This window comes from Nannospalax galili, unplaced genomic scaffold (assembly GCF_000622305.1).
Source record: "Nannospalax galili isolate Female #2095 unplaced genomic scaffold, S.galili_v1.0 scaffold548, whole genome shotgun sequence".
NCBI lineage: Eukaryota > Metazoa > Chordata > Mammalia > Rodentia > Spalacidae > Nannospalax > Nannospalax galili.
Genome location: NW_008358999.1, coordinates 242,890 through 263,104, shown reverse-complemented (window position 1 = coordinate 263,104; position 20,215 = coordinate 242,890). Strand labels below are relative to the sequence as shown.

Here is a 20,215-nt window from a genome sequence, read left to right as displayed (position 1 = left end):
TGTCCTGGAACTCACTATGTAGACCAAGCTGGCCTCAAACTCACAATGATCCACCTGCCTCTGCCTCCCAAGTGCTGAGATTAAAGGCGTGTGCCACCATGCCTGGCCTATTATTTTTATTTTTTGTGTATGAGTGTATTGCCTGCATGTATGTGAGTGCACCCATGTCATATAATGCCCATGGAAATCAGAGGAGAGCATCAAATTCCCCTGGAACTGGAGTTACAGATGGTTGTTAGCTGCCATGTGGGTGCTGGGAATCGAACCCAGGTCCTCTGCAAGAGCAGTCAGTGTTCTTAACCACTGAGTCATCTCTCCAGCCCCACTGAACCATCTTACCAGCCCAGTCCTAGAGTCTTTTAAGACAAGAGATTAGAGGCTGGCACAATAAGTAAATAAAAGTGCCATAATTTTTTTAAAAGAGCAAGAAATTACTCCTTAGCTATCTGGATTTTTTTTTTTTAATTTGTGGTTGTTGCTTTAAATTTCTTTTTCCTAAATAGAAGCATTTACAGTAAGTTTGAGGAGGGGCATGGTGGCACCTTTAATACCAGCACTTGGCAGGCGGAGGTAGGCAGATTTCTCAGTTTGGTCTACATAGTGAGTTCTAGGCCAGCCATGACTACATAGCAAGACCCTGTATCCAAAAAAAAAAAAAAAAAAAACCCAGTAAGTTTGAAAAATGAAGGAGAAATCAGAGGGGACCCTCCCCTGCTCACAGCTTAAAACCCATCCTAAAAACCAGGGCTCTGGTTTTACCTCTCATCTTCCTGTTAGTGAGATAACACAGTAGGTGTGCAGGTTTGTATGTGTGTACCTACTATGTGTCATACCTACTGTGTCAGGCTGTTTGTCAAGTGTTTCACCTGTGTTGCCTCAGTTTGTGTGAGCCCTTCAGGTCCTGTGCTTCAGAATTGTCCCTGTAGAGGCAGGCGGATCTCTGTGAGTTCCAGGCCAGTCTGGGCTAAACAGCAAGTTTCAGGCCAGGTACAGGGAGATCCTGTCTCAAAACAAAACACAAACCAAACAACAAACCAAACAAAAACCAGAATTGTCCCTGTATGGTGGGTTAGAAACTTCCCCAAATTCTCACTGTGAGTGCAGCTAGAGGTAGCAAGCCAGCTCATCTGATAGCAACCCTTTGATTTCTACACCCATTTAGGAACCTGGCCTTTTAAATAGCTCTGTCCACAGTGAGCAAACCTGCTTAGTGTCCTGCCTTGAGTTGTTTTGCATCTGCGGCTAGACTTGGTATTTAGTATATTTAGAGGTTGCCACTCCCAAGTAAAGAGGAAGGCAGCTCTAAACCTGATCCAGAGACCCCAGGTCACTCAGGAGGCGGTATTACAGACACAGCCCCTGTCCGCTGCTCAGGACTGCTGGAGTTGGGGAAGATGGCAGCTCTCACTAAGCCTTTGGCTTTCTTAGTGGCTGCCTCCTCCCTTCGGTGGCATGTTGGGTAAATGTTATCGATCTGTGTCCAGTGGGAAGCTATAGGATCTAGACAGATCCAGTTCTATCAGGCTTGCCAGAGTTGAGGGTGATGGCTACCCCAGGACCATTTCCTGGCCACATGACTTAGAAGAACTGGCCTCCACCTTCTGGGGTGCTTGCAGGTGATGCCAGCATCTCTATTCAATCCTCTGGGTCCTTAGGTAGGCAGGCTGGAGAGAAGGAAAGCCCAGTTTCTAGTGCTGGGTGATGTGAGTCAACCATGGGCAGCATCAAGGAAGGCTTTATGGAAGTGGTGCCCTGGAGGGCAGGCTGTGACTTGTGGCCAGAGCAGGCAGCCACTTTCCCCGGGGAGGGCAGCCCCAGAAGTGCCATCTTTTCTTGCCCTTGTCCTGCAGGGAGAAGAGCAGCCTGACTCACAGCCTGCAGGTGGCCCAGCAGCAGGCTGAGGAGCTGCGTCAGGAGGTAGAGAAGCTGCAGGTGGCTCAAGAGGAGCTGCGGCGGCAGCACAACCAGCTGGAGGAGCAGCAGGAGGACACAGTGCAGGAGGGTGCCCGGGCCCGCAGGGAGCTGGAGCGCAGGTGGGCAGCTGCCTGCCTCCCTGCCAAGGTCCTTCCAATGCAGAGTCCCCAGGCAAGGGGCACCCATGTGTCCTGGACCTCCTGCCACCTGACTTCTAACCAGTCCCTCTTTGGGAAATTGAGGCTCAGAGAGCTGATAGGAAGGGTGCTTTAATGATAGGAACAATAATTAAAAGTATTAAGACTGGAGCAGTGGCTCAGCGGTCAAGAGCACTGACTGCTCTTGCAGAGGGCCTGGGTTTGATTCCCAGCACCCACATGGCAGCTAACAATTGTCTGTAACTCCAGTTTCAGGGGATCTGATGCCCTCTTCTGACCTCTGTAGGTATTGCATGACATGAGTGCACTTACATATATGCGGACAATACATTCATACACACAAAATAAAAAAAAGACAACCATAATTGTAATAATACTACAAAGTGCCAGACGCTATTTTAAGCACTTAGACTCCCTCATTCGACCCTCAGGACAACTCTGTGATGTAGAAGGAATTACCTCCATTTTATAAATGGTAAAACTGAGGCTCCAAGGGGTCATGAAATGATCCAGATCAAGTGAGTGCTGTACTTGTGTCTGAAGTCCCCTGGGGAGAGTGTCAGGCACTGTTTGGAGTAGCTCCTGTGTGGTCAGTATGCGTGTCATAACTTCACAAGGCAGGTTTTAGTCCACATTGCAGATGTGATAACTGATGTTCCAAGTCACAGCAGGGGTGGGGGGGCGGGTTGATTGTCTTTGTGGGTTGATTGTTCTTGCCTCAGCCCAGTTCTGGCCCTGCATCCTGCATCTTACAGGGGGTACAGGGCGGGGATGTGACTTGAGACCTCACCAGTACCCTGCCCTACAGCCATAGGCAGCTGGAACACCTGGAAGTGAAGCGCTCAGGGCTAGTGAAGGAGCTCGTGGAAGTGCGGGAGGCACTGAGCCTGGCCACACTGCAGCGGGACGTGCTACAGGCTGAGAAGGCCGAGGTGGCTGATGCTCTGACCAAGGTGAGTCCTGTTTGCCATATAGCTTGTGATTTTCCCAGTGGCCATAGACTGAGTTTACTGCTGGCTGATGTCTGAGCATGGTCATGCACTGACCCCTTCCTCTGGTTATAGGTTGGCCTTTATTTTATTTATTATTGGGTTATTTTGAGACAGGGTCTCACTGTGTAACTCTGGCTGGCCTAGTGTTCGCTATGGAGACCAGGCTGGCCTTGAACTCACAGAGATCCACCTGCCTCTGCCTGGTGAGTACTGGGACTACAGGCGTGTGCCTCCACACTCAGCCTCTGTTATTGTATTTTTAATCTTTATGTGTATGAGTGCAGGTGAGTGGATGCTTTGGCATGTGTGTGGGGGTAAGAGGACAACCTCAGTGTTGGTCCATGCCTTCTACCTTATTGGAGACAATCTCTGCAGCTGTGCATACCAGGCTAGCTGGCCCATGAGCGTCTGGGGCTTTTCCTATCTCTGCCTCCCATCTGGGTATAGGATCCCTGGGATTATAGATGTTCACTACCATGTATGGCTCTTAAGTGGATTCTGGGGATTTGAACTCAGGTCCTCACATTTGTACAGCAAGTCCTTTACCCACTGAGCCGTGTCCCCAGCCCCACAGGCTGACTTTTGACCCAGGCCACAGATCCCTGCTTCTTCAGATGCTTCTGGGCCAGAGTCTGAGGCTCAGGGTCACCTGGCCCTTTCTCTGAACATGGGTCCTGGGACTGGAAGTTGGGGGTCAGGGGTCATGGTCCTGAGAGTCTCAAACAGGTGCCTGCCCACTCCTGAAGCCTAGACGCTGCATATTGACTCCCGTAGGCTGCCCTTGGATCCCCTCTGGCCCCTTGGCCCTGCCTTCAGGTTCCTTCTTCATCAGCTCTGGAGTGTGAGGCTTCTTTCGTACAGCCGCCTTTGACATGGATCACCAGATTCTGTCACCCCTCCCTTCTTGTACCCCTTCTTGTAACCCAAGTCAGTCTTTGAGAGGCTATTTCTCTGCATCTCTTTCCAGTCACCCCATGTCTCCCTCCCTGACTGATTCTGCTGCCCTGTCCCCACTGCAGGCCGAGGCTGGTTGTGTGGAGCTGGAGCTCTCCATGACCAAGCAGAGAGCAGAGGAGGCCTCCTTGAGGGATTCCTTGTCCAAGCTGAGTGCCCTCAATGAGAGCCTTGCCCAGGACAAGCTGGGACTAAACCGCCTCATCGCCCAGGTATGCTGTATACCAGCCCACCTGTCTTCTCCACTAGGGAGACCCTGCAGAGGCATGTCAGGCCTCCCATACTCTGCTCTGTCCTGCTGCCCACCTCTCATCCTATTTTCTGTCTCTGTCTTCTCTTGTGTATCAAAAAAGGAAGCTCTGGGGGTCCTGCTCTATTCATTCATGCAGGGAGCCTCTCCTGGGCTGACTGTGGTCATTGAAAATCCAGAGGGGCATCCCTGGTCTGTGGAAGCTCTCCCTGCTCCCCCCAGACCTCCATCCATCCTCTACAGCTGGAGGAGGAAAAGGTGGCCCTGCTGGGCAGGCAGCAACAGGCAGAGCATGACACCACCCTGGCTCTGGAGGAGCAGGAGCGGCTGGAGCAGCTGAGGCTGGAGCAGGAGGTGGAGCGGCAGGGCCTGGAGGGCTCCCTGTATGTGGCAGAGCAGGCTCGGGAGGCCCTGGAGCAGCAGCTCCTCACACTTCGCAGTGAACGCAGCCGCCTGCAGGAGCAGCTGGCCCAGGTGGGCTGAACCCCCATGCAGATGTGAAGGTGGGGGCTCCTAGCCACCCACATGCTGTCCAGGCTCAGGAGCTTGCCTCCAGGTTCATATCTACCTCACCTCTACTAGCTAAGGACCTGAAACAAGCTAGATACCTCCCTATACCTCTGTTGCCCTGTCTGTCTCTGGGGCTAGTAATCCTATCACTTAGTGGATGTGCTGGCTCTGAGCTGCCCCTTTCAGTGAAGATCTGTCATATGAAGAAAGTAAGGACTCGGGGGAACCACACAGCCTGAAGGAACTTTAGGGTTTCAGAATTCCAGGGCTGGAATGCAGCTTCCGTCCTGGGACCAGGGTTCCTTTGAGGAGAGTGGGGCATGAGAGCAGGAGTTCCAGCTCCAGCCTGCAGAGCTGCTCCCCTCACTGTTTTCTGTATTCAGCTTCTCAAAAAGTTTTGGGGTGAACAGAGGGCTTAATTACCCCTAGATCTGAGTGAGGTGGGCCCTTGTGCATTGCAGATGTGAACAAGGTTAGGCTTGATTACCCTGGCCTCATGCTGCCAGGTCATGGCTGGGCCAGACTCTGAGATGGAGTGCTGCATGGTGAACCAGCAGGGGTTCAGGGACTTCTGGGGTTTCTGCTCATAGTCTTGGGTCGGTCAGCTCTCCCGGCAGTTGAATGGGCGGGAGCAGGAGCTGGAGCAGGTCCAGCGAGAGTCACAACGGCAGGTGGAGGCTCTGGAGCGTGCAGCCCGGGAGAAGGAGGCATTGGCTAAGGAGCGGGCTGGCCTGGCTGTGCAGCTGGCAGCAGCGGAACGTGAGGGTCGGACCCTGTCAGAGGAGGCCATTCGCCTGCGGTAAGGCTTGGGCTTTGCCCAGCCCCCTGTAAGGCCCTGTCTGGGGTCACATCCTGACCAGCCACACCCTGGTGTTGACCCAGAGATACAGTAACTTAGGAGCCAGTCTTTACCCTTACAGCCTAGCTCAGATGCAGCCTTCCCCAGAGAGCTTGGGCCTAGCCAGGCAAGTAGGCTGGCACTTACTGCCCATGCCCCAAGATCCACAGTTTTCTGGGACTGGAAAGGCTGAGTTCTGAGGCCTTAAGGGACTGTGCTGCAGCTTGGAGAAGGAAGCCCTGGAGAGCAGCCTGTTTGATGTGCAGAGGCAGCTGGCTCAGCTCGAGGCCCGCCGGGAACAGCTAGAAACGGAGGGACAAGCCCTGCTGCTGGCCAAGGAGACCCTGAGTGGTATGAGCATCTATGAGGACTGGGGGAAACCAGGCCCCATCTTAGACTTCAATCTGGAGGATCCTGAGGCCTTCAGAGGTTGGGAGCCCTGGGGAGGAGGAGTGTGGCTGACCTGGGTTCCAGTCCTGAGCTGAGCAAGCTGCTTCCCTCCCTGGGCCGCAGGTTCCCCAGACACTGGAGGTGGGAGGAGTCCCCACCTGCCCAACCTATGGCCAGGATGAGGTGAGGGAGCACGTGAGGCCTTGGCATAGTGCCCGGCTCAGTCAACAGTGGCTGCTGTGTCTTTGTCATCAGGGAGTTTGGAGAGAGTTCTAAGTTCCCTATAGAGCCATCAGCTGTTTCTCCATGACTCTCAGCCCCACGTCCCAGCCCGTGGTCCCCATACTCTCCCCACTTTCTCTACATTCAGTCATGAAAGGTCATGAAGTGGCCCTGGAGTTTCCCAGCTCCTGACCTGGAGCGAGCGCATCAGTGTTGGGGTTGCTGTGTTTTTGACATCCTTTCCCTCTCTCATTTTATCCCCTCACTGCTTTTCTAGGTAGGTGGGGAACAGAGCCAGGGGGCCCATGTGGCAGGTGGGCAGGTGCTCAAAGAGGGTGAGCCACTTCAAAAGAGCTCAGCCCAGGTGCCAGGCTAGCTCACCCCTCAGAGATTTTGCTCACCTGGTCCAAATCTGTTGGCCCAGAGAGAGATTCTGACTCAGCTGTCTTTCCCCCCACCCCTCTTCTGCAGCGGAGCTGGCAGGCCTGCGGCAGCAGGTAGCAACCACAGAAGAGAAAGCAGCTCTGGACAAGGAGCTGATGGCCCAGAAGCTGGTGCAGGCCGAGCGGGAGGCACAGGCCTCTCTGCGAGAGCAGCGAGCAGCCCACGAGGAAGACCTTCAGCGACTCCAGCATGAGAAGGTTTGGGCAGCTGGGAAGGGGTGGACAGGGCTCTGAATCACTGGCTCCTCTGTCATTTTTGCTCTGCCTCAATCTCCACATCTATGAAACAGGACTTCCTGTCTGTCATAGACCCTGGGGACAGTTATGAAGATCCAAGGGAGTAGGCTGTCCTTACTAGATATGCTAGACCCAGGCTCTGAATTAGGTTCAGTCATGTGATCCTGATGGAGGAGACCCACAGTCATGTTTGAGAAAGGCCAGTGTAACATTTATCAGGAAAATACTTTGATTTGCTGAGATCTCCTTTCTTTGCATAGAAAGGAGAAATGACTTGCTGGGCGTGGTGGCGCACGCCTTTAATCCCAGCACTTGGGAGGCAGAGGCAGGCGGATCTCTGTGAGTTCAAGGCCAGCCTGGTCTACATAGTGAGTTCCAGGATAGCTGGGCTACAGGGAGATCCTGTCTCAAAAAGACAAAACAAAAGCAGGCGGAATGACAAGGCTGGGTGTGCCAGGGGGTGTGAATACCAGCTCTGGGCTTACACCAAATCCGACCTTGGTCCCTCCCTGATGCTATGTAAGGGTTTTGTAGCCTTTTCCCATTTTTCCACCTGTAGAAACGGGGCTAGTTAATGTGAGGTCTTGTGAGGCCAAGGTAGTCCGTGTGAAGGGACAGCCTAGTGACCAGCACTTAGCCAATTCCTGTGCACTTCAGAGTGACCCTCAGAATAGGGCCCCCAAGAAGCCCAGCCTGGACAGGGCTTCCTCCAATAGTTTCAGGTTCCCCATGCAGGACTCTGAAGGGCAGGGGAACAGGTGTCCTCTGGGCCTCCATGGAGTCTAGTGGGTATTATCACATGTCCCCAGCAGGTGGCAGGGCAGCACTTGAAGAAGGGCCTCCACAAAGTTCTGGGGACAGTGCTGGGCTCAGGTACTGCCCTTGCCCTAAGAGAGCTGGCTCTGCACCATGTGCTGTGCCATGTTCCTGGAGCGAAGCTTCTATGACCCCTGGCCCTGCCTGGCTTAGCCTCATTAATGTCCCAAAGTCTGTGTTCTGTCCAGCTCCTCTGCCACTCTGGGCCCCAGAACCCTGTCATTCCTTGCAGCCAGCACTCCTCCCCTCCTCCCAACCCCCAATTGCCTGAACAAGGCCATGATCTAAAGTTCAGATTGTTCCCTGTCATCTTGGCTTGAGGCCCCCACTATCCCCATTGCTTAGAAGCTTTATAGCTCACCCGGCTGGCTACAGCACCATCCTTCCCAGGGAGCTTTCTTGTCCCTGGTCCATGTTGCTGCTTCTCCTTGGGTCTTTAACAGACCTGATGTGCCCAGTCATAACAGTCTTTGCCCTATCCTACAGTGACCTGGTCACATGCCCTATCCCTCAGCTGTGAGGTACATGGGCCTTTGCTGCCCTGAGTGTACAAGGGACTGCCTGAGTGTACAAGGGACTGCCTGAGTGTACAAGGGACTGCCTGGGTCCCTCCTGGTGTGTAACCTGGACTGACTCTGGCCCTTAGGAGGCAGCATGGCGGGAGCTGCAGGTAGAGCGGGCCCAGCTGCAGGGCCAGCTGCAGAGGGAGCGGGAGGAGCTGCTGGCACGGATGGAGGCCGAGAAGGAAGAGCTGAGTGAGGAGATTGCTACACTGCAGCAGGAGCGGGATGAGGGCCTTCTCCTGGCTGAGACTGAGAAGCAGCAGGTACGTGACTTGTGGCTCACAGGGCTCCTGTTCTGCCGCGGGCCCCACCCAGCTATCCAGCAGCTAGGAGTCTGAGAGTCAGCCAGTTCCCTCCTGAGCCTCAGATTCCTCACCTGCAGGATGGGGGAGTCAGAGGGAGATGTAAAGCATTGTTGGCACATACCTAACACAGTGGCTGGTGACAAGAGGCAAGCTGTCTCACAGTTTTCTGTCCCTTCACTTGCCTACACTGGCCTTGGCATCTGCATGGATGCCTTTGGACTGTGTGCATAGTGCCACAGGTGCCAGCTGACCCTCCCTGAGAATTCCTAACTTTGCCATAAGGTAATGGAGCAGGCCAGACTGCAGTCATCTCCTCTCCTCACCCATGTCACCCTGGACAAGTCATTTTCCCTCTCAGCCAGGGTTTCTTCATCTATAGAATGGGAATCATGAAAACCTTTGTCCCTGGGTAGCTGAGGTGGTGTTAGTCAGGTCTGTAGATCATGTCCACATCTTGCTACTACTTCTGAACCCTGTCAGACTACAGAGGTTGAGCAGGCACCTCTGCCCTGGGTCCACCTGTGGTGCCCCACCATGGCCACTGAACCCAGTGAAAGACTGGGAGAAAGGCCTAGTCACCATACCCCTTCTTCCTTACCTCTGCCCAGGCCTTGTCCCTGAAGGAGTCAGAGAAAACAGCGCTGTCTGAGAAGTTGATGGGGACCCGGCACAGTCTGGCTGCTATCTCTCTGGAGATGGAACGGCAGAAGCGAGATGCCCAGAGCCGGCAGGAGCAGGACCGGGTAGGGCGGGGTGGGCAGCTAGACCTCCATCCAAGGGGGAAAGCCAAGCTTGGCCTAGATGGGCCTGAGTGGAAGGTATGTCCCTATCCCATGGAAATCTCCAGGCTGCAGGGAGGTTCAGTCCTTCCTTCAGGGCACCAGTCTGAGGAAGGTGGTCACCAGCTCTGCCCTAGTAAATTTCTAGTCTTGGGGAGAGGCCAACTTCAAGGGCAGCACTCCCTGGGCACTGAAGGATGACCAAGGCGTGGCAGGCCCCTGGATGGGTTATGTTTCAACCATCAGGGTAGGAGCAGTGGTGCAGAGGGATGGGGCACTTCCCTCTGCCGCAATTGTAAGGAGTCTGTCCATCCCAGAACACCATGAACACCCTGATGTCTGAGTTGCGGGACCTCCGGGCTCAACTGGAGGAGGCTGCTACAGCCCATGCTCAGGAGGTGAAAGTACTTAAGGAGCAGGCAGGGGACCTGGGCAGGCAGCGGGAGTCCTGTGTGCGTGAGGTGAGCTGACATCTCCCTATCAGGTAGAACACTGAGTGTTGCTAAGTGGGAGCTAGAGACTGAGCCTGTGGGTGACTCCTCCCTGCAGTTGAGGACAGACATGGCTAACTTAGGAGATAACAAACATTTTTTATTTTTAAAAATTTTATTATTTTTATTTTATGTGTATATTCGTGTATTGCCTGCATATAGCTAAGTGCACCCGTGTCGTGCAATGCCTGCGGAGATCAGAAGCAGCTGTCAGATCCCCTGGGACTGGAGTTTTGGACTATTGTTAGCTGCCATGTGGGTGCTGGGATTCGAACCTGGGTCTTCTGAAAGAACAACTAGTGTTCTTAACTGCTGAGCCATCTCTCCAGCCCCAGACCACAAACAGTTATTAAGCATTTGTTGTATGCAGGGAAAGCTTAGGGGACTCATCCACTGGACAGTTGTGTTTGAGGATTGTTTCAGGCCCACCCCTGGCTGAGCCCAGTGTGTCTTTTCCCACGTCATAGCTCATGGCCTGGGATGGGAGTCACCCACCACAGAGGAATGAGACAGGCATCCCCTGGGCAGGGAGGAACATGGGTACAAACCCATGCCTGCCAATGCCCCAGCCTCAGGGGCCCTCACCCCATCCTGGACCCACAGGCAGAAGAGCTTCGGACTCAGCTGCGCCTTTTGGAGGACACCCATGATGGGTTGCGGAGGGAGTTGCTGGAAGCCCAGCGCAAGGTTCGGGACAGCCAGGAAGGCTGTGAGACCCAACACCAGGAGGTCAGCGAACTGAGGCGCAGTCTGAGTGAGGGTGCCAAGGAGCGAGAGGCCCTGCGGCGCTCCAACGAGGAGCTGAGGGCTGCTGTGAAGAAGGCTGAGAGTGAGCGCATCAGGTAGAAGATGCAAGGGGTTTTCACCAAGCCCTGTCCTTTAGTGAACCTTGTCCTGGACTTCACTTCACCCTGGGGTTTAGGGAAATTCACAGATGGTGAGTCTCTGGTCCCTAAGCACAGCCTGGCATGAAGGTCATTTTGTTGGCTCTCCTACCTCAGAAAGTAGATAGGTGACAGCAGACAGCTGGGTCACACTCAGACCCACCTGTGTCATTGCCTGGATGCCAAGCCCCTTCCTGGAGTCACTCGTCTTCCTGTCAAAGGCCAGGTCCTATGGACAGCCAAGTAGGTAGACAGTGCTTAGGCTATCTTGGGGTAAGACCAGGCCAGACCCACTGCAGGAATAGCATAGAGCTTTTGGTGTGGAGCTTAGGATGGCTCCAAGACCCAGGTAGCCACTGCCTTCTGCCTTTCCCAGCCTGAAGCTTACCAGTGAGGACAAGGAGCAGAAGCTGGCCCTCTTGGAGGAGGCTCGGGTGGCTGTGGGCAAGGAGGCTGGAGAGCTGAGGGCCATGCTGCAAGAAGTGGAGCGTTCCCGGCTGGAGGCTCGGCGAGAGCTTCAGGAGCTGAGGCGGCAGGTAAGACCCTGGCTTCTGCCCTGGGGCTTATGTATGCCCCTGGACCAGCAGTACCCCTCTCAGGAGCCCAGTTCCCCTGCATGTAAAAGCAGGGCTTGAGCTGCAACGAGCCTCCACCTGACCCAGGCATTCATGGATGGGGTTTGAGGAGTCCTCTGCCCTAAACTTGTGCAAAAGTCTGGGTAAGCCTATGCACTCATGCTCACCTGTCCCCAGGTGTAGGCCTGGCATTCTTGTTCAGTTCTAAAAGATTCTGAGGGGAAAATGAGCAGGTCCATGAACTAGGTTGGGGCTAGTAAATTGTTAAGAACCAAGAGATAGCCAGGCGTGGTGGCATACACCTTTAGCCCCAGCATTTGGGAGGCAGAGGCAGGCAGATCTTTGTGAGTTTGAGGCCAGCCTGGTCTACGTAGTGAGTTCCAGGACAACTGGGGCTACAGGGAGACCTTGTCTCAAAAAGACCAAAAAAAAGATAAAAATTGACACCTGCACCAGCCACAGGACTGATTCCACCCCTCACTACTCACTGTTAAAAGAAAGCAGCCTGGTAGTGCAAGCCTTGTAATCCCAGCTACTTTGGGAGACTGAGGCAGGAGGGTCACAGGTTCAAGGCCTACCTGGGCTACAGGGTCAGTTCAGGGGCAGCCTGGGCAACTTACTGAGACCTTGTTCAGAATAAAAAGTAAAAAACAGGGTTGTAACTCAGTAACTCAGTGGTAGAATGCTTTTTAACGTATGAGACTCTGCATCCAATCCCCAGGACTACTGAGAGAGACAGAGACAGATATGGACCCTGGATGGCATATGAATAAGTATGTTCCAGTAAAACTTGATGGACACTGAAATTTGAATTTCGTATAAGTCTCATATATCAAGAAATACTGTTTTTCTTTTGGTTTTTTTTTTAAACAGTTAAGCTGTTTTCATCTGTTTGAAAATGTAAGGACTGGGGCTGGAGAGATGGCTCAGCGGTTAAGAGCACTGACTGCTCTTGCAGAGGACCTGGTCGATTCCCAGCACCCACATGGCCGCTATGAACTGTCCCTAACTCCAGTTCCAGGGAAATCCAAAGTCCTCTTCTGACCTCCACGGCATTGCATGACATGGGTGCACTCACATACACGCAAGCAATACACTCATACACATCAAATAAAAATAATAAAATATTAGAAAAAATGTAAGGACTGTCCTTGCCAACACCAGGACAGAAGCAGATGGCTGAGCTTGCCTGTGGGCTGTGGCCTGCTGGCCCCTGATTAGACGATCTCCCCACCAATCACCAGCAATCATTGAACAAGCTTCTGCTATATCAGGGCACTGCCTGCATACTGGAAAGTTCAGGTGTCCCCATTCTAGAAGGCCCAAGAATAGGAAGCAGCCTGGATGGCCCTGCTGGAGACATCTCTGATACTCAGAGATGGGTGCTTTGCCTGAAAGTCACATCCTTTCCACCTCCCAGTTCAGCCCTTACCCAGGTCCCTCAAGTCACAACACCCCCAAAGGAACTAACCAGTTACGTACCAGGCTCTTGCTGAGTACCTGTAAGCACAACATGGTCTCCTGTTACTCTTGCTCTAGTACGGTGGGGTCGGTGGGCATCACTCTACTTGCTCATATAAGGAAACATTCTTAGAATACACCTCATGTTCCACTTGCCTGGGATCAAATCCCAGCTTGCTGCTTGTGGGCTGTGTGGTCTTAGGCAAGCTTCTTTCCAACTCTCCAAGCTTGTTTTCTCTTCCATTAAGTAGGGTTTAAACTATATTAATTGAGTTATTATAAATGAATTGCTTAGAGCAGCTGGGCACAGAAAGCATTCTTAACGGTCATCCCTGTAGAGGTAATGGAGACCCCAGGAGCTGTGATCCTGGCTGTGGAAGGCCAGGTTGAAGGAGGATTTGACCGTCCCTCCTGAGGCCTCCCATGACAGGTAGTTGGGAGCCCACAGATTAATTGGCATGAGCCATTTGTGCCAGGTGCCTAGCAAGGCTGAGCTCGATGCCATCAGATGGACTTAGAATATTAAGTGATACCTGAGTTCCTAGGTAAGTGAATTCTGAGAGGCTGCTGGGCCAGGACTTACCTGCCTGCTCTGTCTCACAGATGAAGACACTGGAAAGTGACAATGCCAGGCTGGGCCGGGAGTTGGCAGACCTGCAGGGCCGCCTGGCCCTGGCTGAGCGGGCAGAGAAGGAGAGCCGGCGAGAGGCCCTGGGCTTTCGGCAGAAGCTGCTGAAAGGGGAGGCCAGCCTGGAGGCCTTGCGGCAGGAGGTAACTGAGCAAGTGGCTGGGCTGCCCAGAGGGGGAGGACTCTAGAGCAGGCTACTTTGCCTGTGTCCTCCCTCCAGAGGGAGGCAGGTGGGCCCTATAGTGCTAGTCTTCCTGAGAAATCACTCTGAACTCATTCCTGTTCCCTGCCCCTTGAGACTCTTCCTCAGTTGAAATAATAGTAACAAGCAAAAAAGAACTATGGGCTTAATGTGTGCAGGCACCAAAAGATACAGCCTTGTTTTATTGTCCCTGCAGCCAGCCCATGAAGTAGGTAATGTTAGCCCCCAGCCAGGCTCAGAAAGGTCAGGGCATCTGCCTAGTGTCACACAACCATCCAGGTGTACTGTGTGACTTTGACCTAGTCACTTCATCTCTGTGCTTCAGAGTGTTCATCTAGCTTTCAGGGGAGATAGGAGGGTGCCAACGCAGGTCCTGGCACCCTGGTGGTGCTCATGATGAGAGGCCAGCCCCTTCTCTAATCCAGAGGGTGGCTTTTGTGTCTGTGTTGCACTGTCAGCAATGACGCTTTAGCACATGTCCCTGGTGTGCAAACTTTTAATGTGTGCGCAGTGAGAGACAGTGTAGCCTGGTGGTTGAGAACAGTCCCCAGAAATGGACTGCCTGGCTTTGAATCTCCCTCAATACCTGTGTGTCTTGGACAAGTCACTTGCCTCTGTGGTTGTTTCATTCTTTATTTGTAAAAGATTAAAAATTCGCTGGGCGTGGTGGTGCTCGCCTTTAATCCCAACACTTGGGAGGCAAAGGCAGTCAGATCTCTGAGTTCAAGGCCAGCCTGGTCCACATAGTTCCAGGACAGCTGGGGCTACAGGGAGACCCTGTCTCAAAAAGACCAAAAGAAAGATTAAAAATTTTTATGAGTGTTTTGCCTGCTTGTAAGTGCACCATGTATGACCAATGCCCATGAAGCACGCCCTACAAGGGGGCATTGGATCCCCTGAAACTGGAGTTAAGGCAGTTGTGAGCCACCATGTGGGTCCTCTGCAATAGTGCCTTTAACTGCTGAGCCATCTCTCCAGCCTGAGGCTGACTCTAGAGTAGTTTAAAGTACTTCTTGCCTGGCTCTGAGTCCTATGTATGTGGACGTTAGCTGTCCTTACTACAAGCTGTGCACAGTAAAGCACACAGCAGGAAAAGATAAATTCGAATCCCGCCCTCCTGGGATGTGCTTACTCTCCTCTTTGGGTGGGGACCGCTCACAGGTGTGGTCGCTTGAGGAGCACGGTGGCTGGCTCCGCCTTGTGACTAGTTCTCTTGGCTTCGCCCCCCACCCCAGCTGCAGGGATCCCAGCGGAAGCTGCAGGAGCAGGAGGGCGAGTTCCGGGCCCGTGAGCGAGGCCTGCTGGGCTCCCTGGAGGAGGCGCGCGCCGCCGAGAAGAAGCAGCTGGACGTGGCCCGCAGCCTGGAGCTGAGGCTGGAAGCGGCGAAGGCCGAGGCCGCGGAGCTGGGGCTGCGGCTGAGCGCGGCCGAGGGCCGGGCGCAGGGCCTGGAGGTGGAGCTGGCCCGCGTGGAGGCGCAGCGGCGGGTAGCCGAGGCCCAGCTAGGCGGCCTGCGCTCCGCCCTGCGCCGGGGCCTGGGCCTGGGCCGCGCGCCCAGCTCGCCAGCGCTGGACGCTGGAGGTGAGCCAGGGGCGAGTGGCAGCTCTGAAGCCACGCCCGGTCCGACTGCCACGCCTTCCAGACCACGCCCCTTCGCCGATCCTCTACCCCTGGGTAGCTCTGTTAGGAGGGAAGAGTCTTAACCCAACCTTTTTTTTTTTTTTTTTTTGGTCTTCTTGAGACAGGGTCTCCTGTAGCCCTCTTTGGCCTGGAACTCACTATTGAGACCAGGCTGGCCTTTAACTTACAGAGATCCTCCTGCCTCGGCCTTCCAAGGGCTGGGATTAAAGGCGTGGGCTAGCATGCCCGGGGGTTTTTCTGAGGATCTTCTTCATTGATCTCTGCCTTCTCTCCAGTTTAGCATCTCCCTCCAAACCAGGCCCGGGATCCTGAAGTGTCCCCCCTGCTAGGCACAGCGAGACCAGACCCCCTTCCAGAATCACCTTGGTCCATTCAGTCAGTCAATACTAAGTACCTAGTGTGTGTCAAGCACAGCATAAGCACTGGGGATGGAGCCAGAAACAAACTGACAAACAGGCTCCTTAGGAGGTTGAGTCTAGAGGTGTAAATAGCTATATAAAGGAAATATAGAGTGTTGGGCTGTGATCTGGGTACAGTTAAGTGTGGTCTGGAAACAGTAGGTAGGGTCAGGCAAGGGAGACTGCTGATTGTGGGGAATAGCAGTTCCTCAAGGAGCTGGAAATATATCTGTTAATGCAGTGAGACCAGCACATCCGCTCCTAGTTGTGCACCTGGAAGAACTGAAAGCAGGCAGGTGAACAGGTACGTGTGCAACAGTTGGTTGCAGCATCAGTCACAGTAGCCAAAAGGCAGTGATACCCAAAATATCCAACAACAGATGGAGAAGCAAAATGTAGTATATCCATCTCTCAGTATATCCATCCCTTGGCATATCCATCCCTCGGAGTAGTGTTCAGCCTTAAAAAGGAATGACATCTTATACTTGCCACAGAGTAAATAACTCTGAAAGCACTGCACATTGAAATAAGGCATCACAGAGGACAAACAGCATGAATCCACTCATGCAAAATACTTTGAACAGCCAGTCACAGAATCAGCAGTAGGTTAAAGGTTACTGAGATCTGGAGGGGCACCAATCTTCTGCTTTGAAGTCAGTTCCTGTCTAGTTGTCTTAGTTGGCCAGCACTGCTCTAGCAAGGAACTGTGAACCCTCAGTAGTCATGAGAGTCCCAGGCTCTTTGCCCTTCAAAATCTATAGATGCCTATGACTTCTTTGTGAAGTTTCTGTGTGATGTATAATCTGTGCATGTCCACCTAGATACTGTGGAACACTTGCACTATGTAATACAGTATACATGCTTGTAAATCATCCTGTTTAAAGAGTAAGGGGAAGCACCACGCCTTTAGTCCCAGCACTTAGGAGGCAGAGGCAGAGCAATCTCTGTGAGTTCAAGGCCAGCCTGATCTACATAGTGAGTTCCAGGACAGCTGGGGCTACAGGGAGACCCTGTCTCAAAAAGACCAAAAATTAAAAAAATAAGAGTAAGCAGGAAAAAAGCCTGTAACATTCTCAGTGCAGGTCTAGTGTACCCCGGAAACTTTGTGTTTCATTTCTGTTTTCAAAAAATTATTTTATGTGCCTGCATACATGTAAGGGCATCCATGTCATGCAGTGCACACAGAAGACAGAAGAGGGTGTTGAATCCCCTGGAACTGGAGTTACAGATAGTTGTTAGCTGCCATGTGGGTGCTGGGAACTGAATCTGGGTCCTCTGCAGGAGCAGCCAGTGCTCTTAACCACTGAGCCATTTCTCCACCCCTCATTTCTGTTTTTGAGACAGGGTCTTAGGCTATCCTGGAACTTCACTGTGTAGCCTAAACTGGCCTTGAACTCATGAGTCTTCCTGACTCAGCCTCCCAAATGCTGGGATTATAGGCATGTGCCACCATGCCTGGCTGTTTTTGTATATTTTCTATACCTAGTTGGTTAAATCTGATGGAACCCTTGGGGACAAAGGGCCAACTATCCTAGACTCAGTGGTTTAGCTAGCAGAAACTTGTGTCCGACTGTCTCACACTAGAGGTCAGAGGTCCATGTCGTCTTTGAAGGTACTGGGTGAGGTATGGACATGATAATACAACTCTAGTGGTCACATGGCATCCTTTTTGGCTTTTGGGGTGTTTTTTGTTTTTTTTTTTTTTTGTCTTTTTTTTTGAGACAGGGACTCTTTGTAGCCCCAGCTGTCCTAGAACTCACTATGTAGACCAGGCTGGCCTTGAACTCACAAAGATCTACCTGCCTCTGCCTCCCAAGTGCTGGGATTAAAGGCGTGTGCCACCACGCCTGGCCTGTGGCATCCTTTTTGTAAGGACAACAATCATGGGACTGGGGTCTACCCATTCCGGTGTGACCTTATCTTAGTCAACCCCATCTCCAGCCATCTATTTCCAAAATGAAGTCATATTCTGAGGTACTGGGGACTAACACTTCAGCATGGGGGGGACAGTTCTGGGGAGATACACAGGTGATGGAAAAGATTTGAGGCGATGGGTGCACAATGGCGTGAATGTAATTCATGCCTCCAGTTTGTACCCTTAACAATGGCTAAGGTGGGCTGGGGATGTCGCTTACTTGGTAGACTGCTTGTCTACCATGCACAAAGGCCTGAATTTGATCTCCAGCACCAAATAAAATTGGGTGTGGTGGTGCACACCTATAATTCCAGCACTTAGGAGACTGAGGCAGGAAGATTGTGAATCAGGTCCAGCCTGGTCTACATAGTGAGACCATGCATCAAAAGGGAGGGTGGGTAGTGGTGGAGCTTAGTGGTAGGGTGCTTGCCTAGCCCTGGAGGGCCTAGCATTCCTAAGGCTCTGGGCTCACCTGCAGTACCAGAACAAACCAAAAAAGACTAAAGTAGCACATTTCAAAATCCATGTGTTTTTTCAGAGAGAGAGAAAAAATATAAACACAAGGAAGGTGGGGCTGATGTGGGGCCAGTGCCTCACAGGTGTGGTATGGAGGGAAGGTAAGTACCCCATCCTATGACCAGTAGGGGTGACAGCAGATCAGGGCAGTTGGCAAGGAGGTGAGGGGATGGAGACCATTGGGCCTGCTTCAGTAACCCTAGCAGGCCACTAAGGGGTGCTGGGTCTTTACTCCAGGGGTTGGAACTAACAGCAGTGGAGGCTTCCAGGGTGGAGTGGAGGCCCCACTGGGGGAGCCTTTGGGTGGTAATACCTATACTGGGCACTTCAGGGATTCCTTGGCTGAGCCTGGAGGATGCTAATGACAAGCCCCCCATCCTGCAGTTCCAATGTTGACCGTTAGGGGGCTCTGCTCTCTGTCGTGCTCCCTGTCCTCTCCTTGTGGGCTCATCCTCCTTCTCCCAAACAGTGGGCAGGGCTTTTCTCTGGTAAACCAGCCCGCTCAGGTTCAGATTCTGGCTCTGAAACTTGGCAACTCTGAGGCCCTACAAGCCACTTAACTGCCCTGAACCCACTTTGCTTGTGAAGGGCAGATTGGCTGTTGGGTGTCAGGGTATTCCTAAGCGAGGATGAACCAAGGCAAGGCCTTGATGCAGCAGGCACTTGGCTCAGAGAGCTGGGGCTGATGGCATGTCTGCTGTGGCATGGGCCCTAGGGAAATGGGAGCAGGAAAGAGGTAGCCCTAGTCTTTATAGTGTGCATGGTTAAAGTGGGGACAAGATACCAGACACACCCACGAGGGTGGGATGGACTGACCCCAACTCATCCTGGCTTCAGGGAGGCCCTGGGAAGCAGCCTGACCAAGGGACTGGGCACAGAGAAGCCAGCATGAAGAGATAGCAGCATGTGCAGAGGCCCTGGGACTGGAACAGGGAACATCTTAGAACAAGGGACAGGCAGAGTGGCTAGTTTGTGCAGAGTGAGAGGGAGATGCTGGGGAGGGCAGCAGGGCTGCAAGGCTATTATACAGAAGTTGAGCTTGATTGTGCGGGCTATGAAGGGTTTGGGGCAAGGTTTGCTGGGCCACTTTGTGCTTGAGAAGCTCATGCATTGATGGGTACAGTAATGTGCATGATGCCTTAGGAGCCCACAGTCCCCACCCATGTCCTTGAGCATGTCTTCCCCTCCAGGAAGCGGGGATGGTCTCAGCAGCCCCAGTTCCTTGGAACGCAACCCTCGGTCTCAGCCATCATCCCCAGGGACTGCTACCTTCCCAGCACCTGCAGACCTGGATCCCGAGGCAGTGCGAGAGGCCCTCCGAGACTTCCTACAGGAGCTGCGGAGTGCCCAGCGGGAGCGGGTGAGGCTGGTGCAGGTGGCTGGATGGGCCCAAGACCTTGGAAAAATGAATCTCCAGGTTGTCAAAGCTGGGGTTTTTCCTTCTCTCCCGTATCGGGGATGCAGGATGAACTTCGGACCCAGACCAGCACCCTGAGTCGACAGCTGACCGAAGTGGAGGCAGAGAGGGACAGTGCGACCTCAAGGGCCAGACAGCTGCAGAAGGCAGTGGCTGAGAGCGAGGAAGGTTAGTCTGCCCTACCTTGGGGCCCCTATATTCTCTTGTGCTCCTAGCAGCTGAGGTGGGAGGCTGGGGGACTGACTCCAGTGGCTCTTATGTCCTGTCTTGGCCTATGGCCTGACTTGGGGCTGATTCTTCCAGGAACCCCCCCCCCATCCCAGTGTAACTGCAACATATCCAGACCTACAGAACCCTTGGGGTCCAGGTGGGCCCTGGAGAGAGTGGGGTGCAAGTTGGGCCTCTGTGGCCTGATGCAGGGGCCAGGCTTGGCATGCCTGATGGGACTGGGTGGTGATCACAGCTCGGCGCAGTGTAGACGGGCGGCTGAGTGGGGCCCAGGCGGAACTGGCACTGCAGGAGGAGAGTGTGCGGCGCAGCAAGCGGGAGTGCAGGGCCACGCTGGACCAGATGGCTGTGCTGGAGAGGAGCCTGCAGGCCACTGAGAGTGAACTCCGGGCCAGTCAGGTGGGTAGGAGGTGAGGGCCTATGGGATGGAGCCCTGTGCACCAGAAGGGATGTGGAAGGCCCCTGGGTTCTCTGTGGCCCTCTACCTGAGT

The 20,215-nt window shown here is 53.4% G+C and overlaps 1 protein-coding gene across 3 annotated transcripts in view; it reads left to right on the top strand.

Annotated features, from left to right (window-relative positions):
• The window catches only part of Crocc (ciliary rootlet coiled-coil, rootletin), a 44,630-nt gene that overhangs the window by 19,355 nt on the left and 5,060 nt on the right, over nucleotides 1-20,215 (top strand). For all 3 annotated transcript variants that reach the window (XM_008822639.3, XM_029558411.1, XM_029558410.1), the window contains 17 exons: nucleotides 1,851-2,033; nucleotides 2,881-3,025; nucleotides 4,084-4,230; nucleotides 4,512-4,742; nucleotides 5,384-5,577; nucleotides 5,840-5,967; nucleotides 6,700-6,869; nucleotides 8,371-8,550; nucleotides 9,201-9,335; nucleotides 9,689-9,832; nucleotides 10,466-10,704; nucleotides 11,123-11,282; nucleotides 13,386-13,553; nucleotides 14,848-15,190; nucleotides 19,270-19,439; nucleotides 19,544-19,664; nucleotides 19,960-20,123. In XM_008822639.3, coding sequence (XP_008820861.1) covers nucleotides 1,851-2,033; nucleotides 2,881-3,025; nucleotides 4,084-4,230; nucleotides 4,512-4,742; nucleotides 5,384-5,577; nucleotides 5,840-5,967; nucleotides 6,700-6,869; nucleotides 8,371-8,550; nucleotides 9,201-9,335; nucleotides 9,689-9,832; nucleotides 10,466-10,704; nucleotides 11,123-11,282; nucleotides 13,386-13,553; nucleotides 14,848-15,190; nucleotides 19,270-19,439; nucleotides 19,544-19,664; nucleotides 19,960-20,123 — 3,022 coding nt within the window. The remainder of the gene's footprint in view (nucleotides 1-1,850; nucleotides 2,034-2,880; nucleotides 3,026-4,083; nucleotides 4,231-4,511; nucleotides 4,743-5,383; nucleotides 5,578-5,839; nucleotides 5,968-6,699; nucleotides 6,870-8,370; nucleotides 8,551-9,200; nucleotides 9,336-9,688; nucleotides 9,833-10,465; nucleotides 10,705-11,122; nucleotides 11,283-13,385; nucleotides 13,554-14,847; nucleotides 15,191-19,269; nucleotides 19,440-19,543; nucleotides 19,665-19,959; nucleotides 20,124-20,215) is intronic.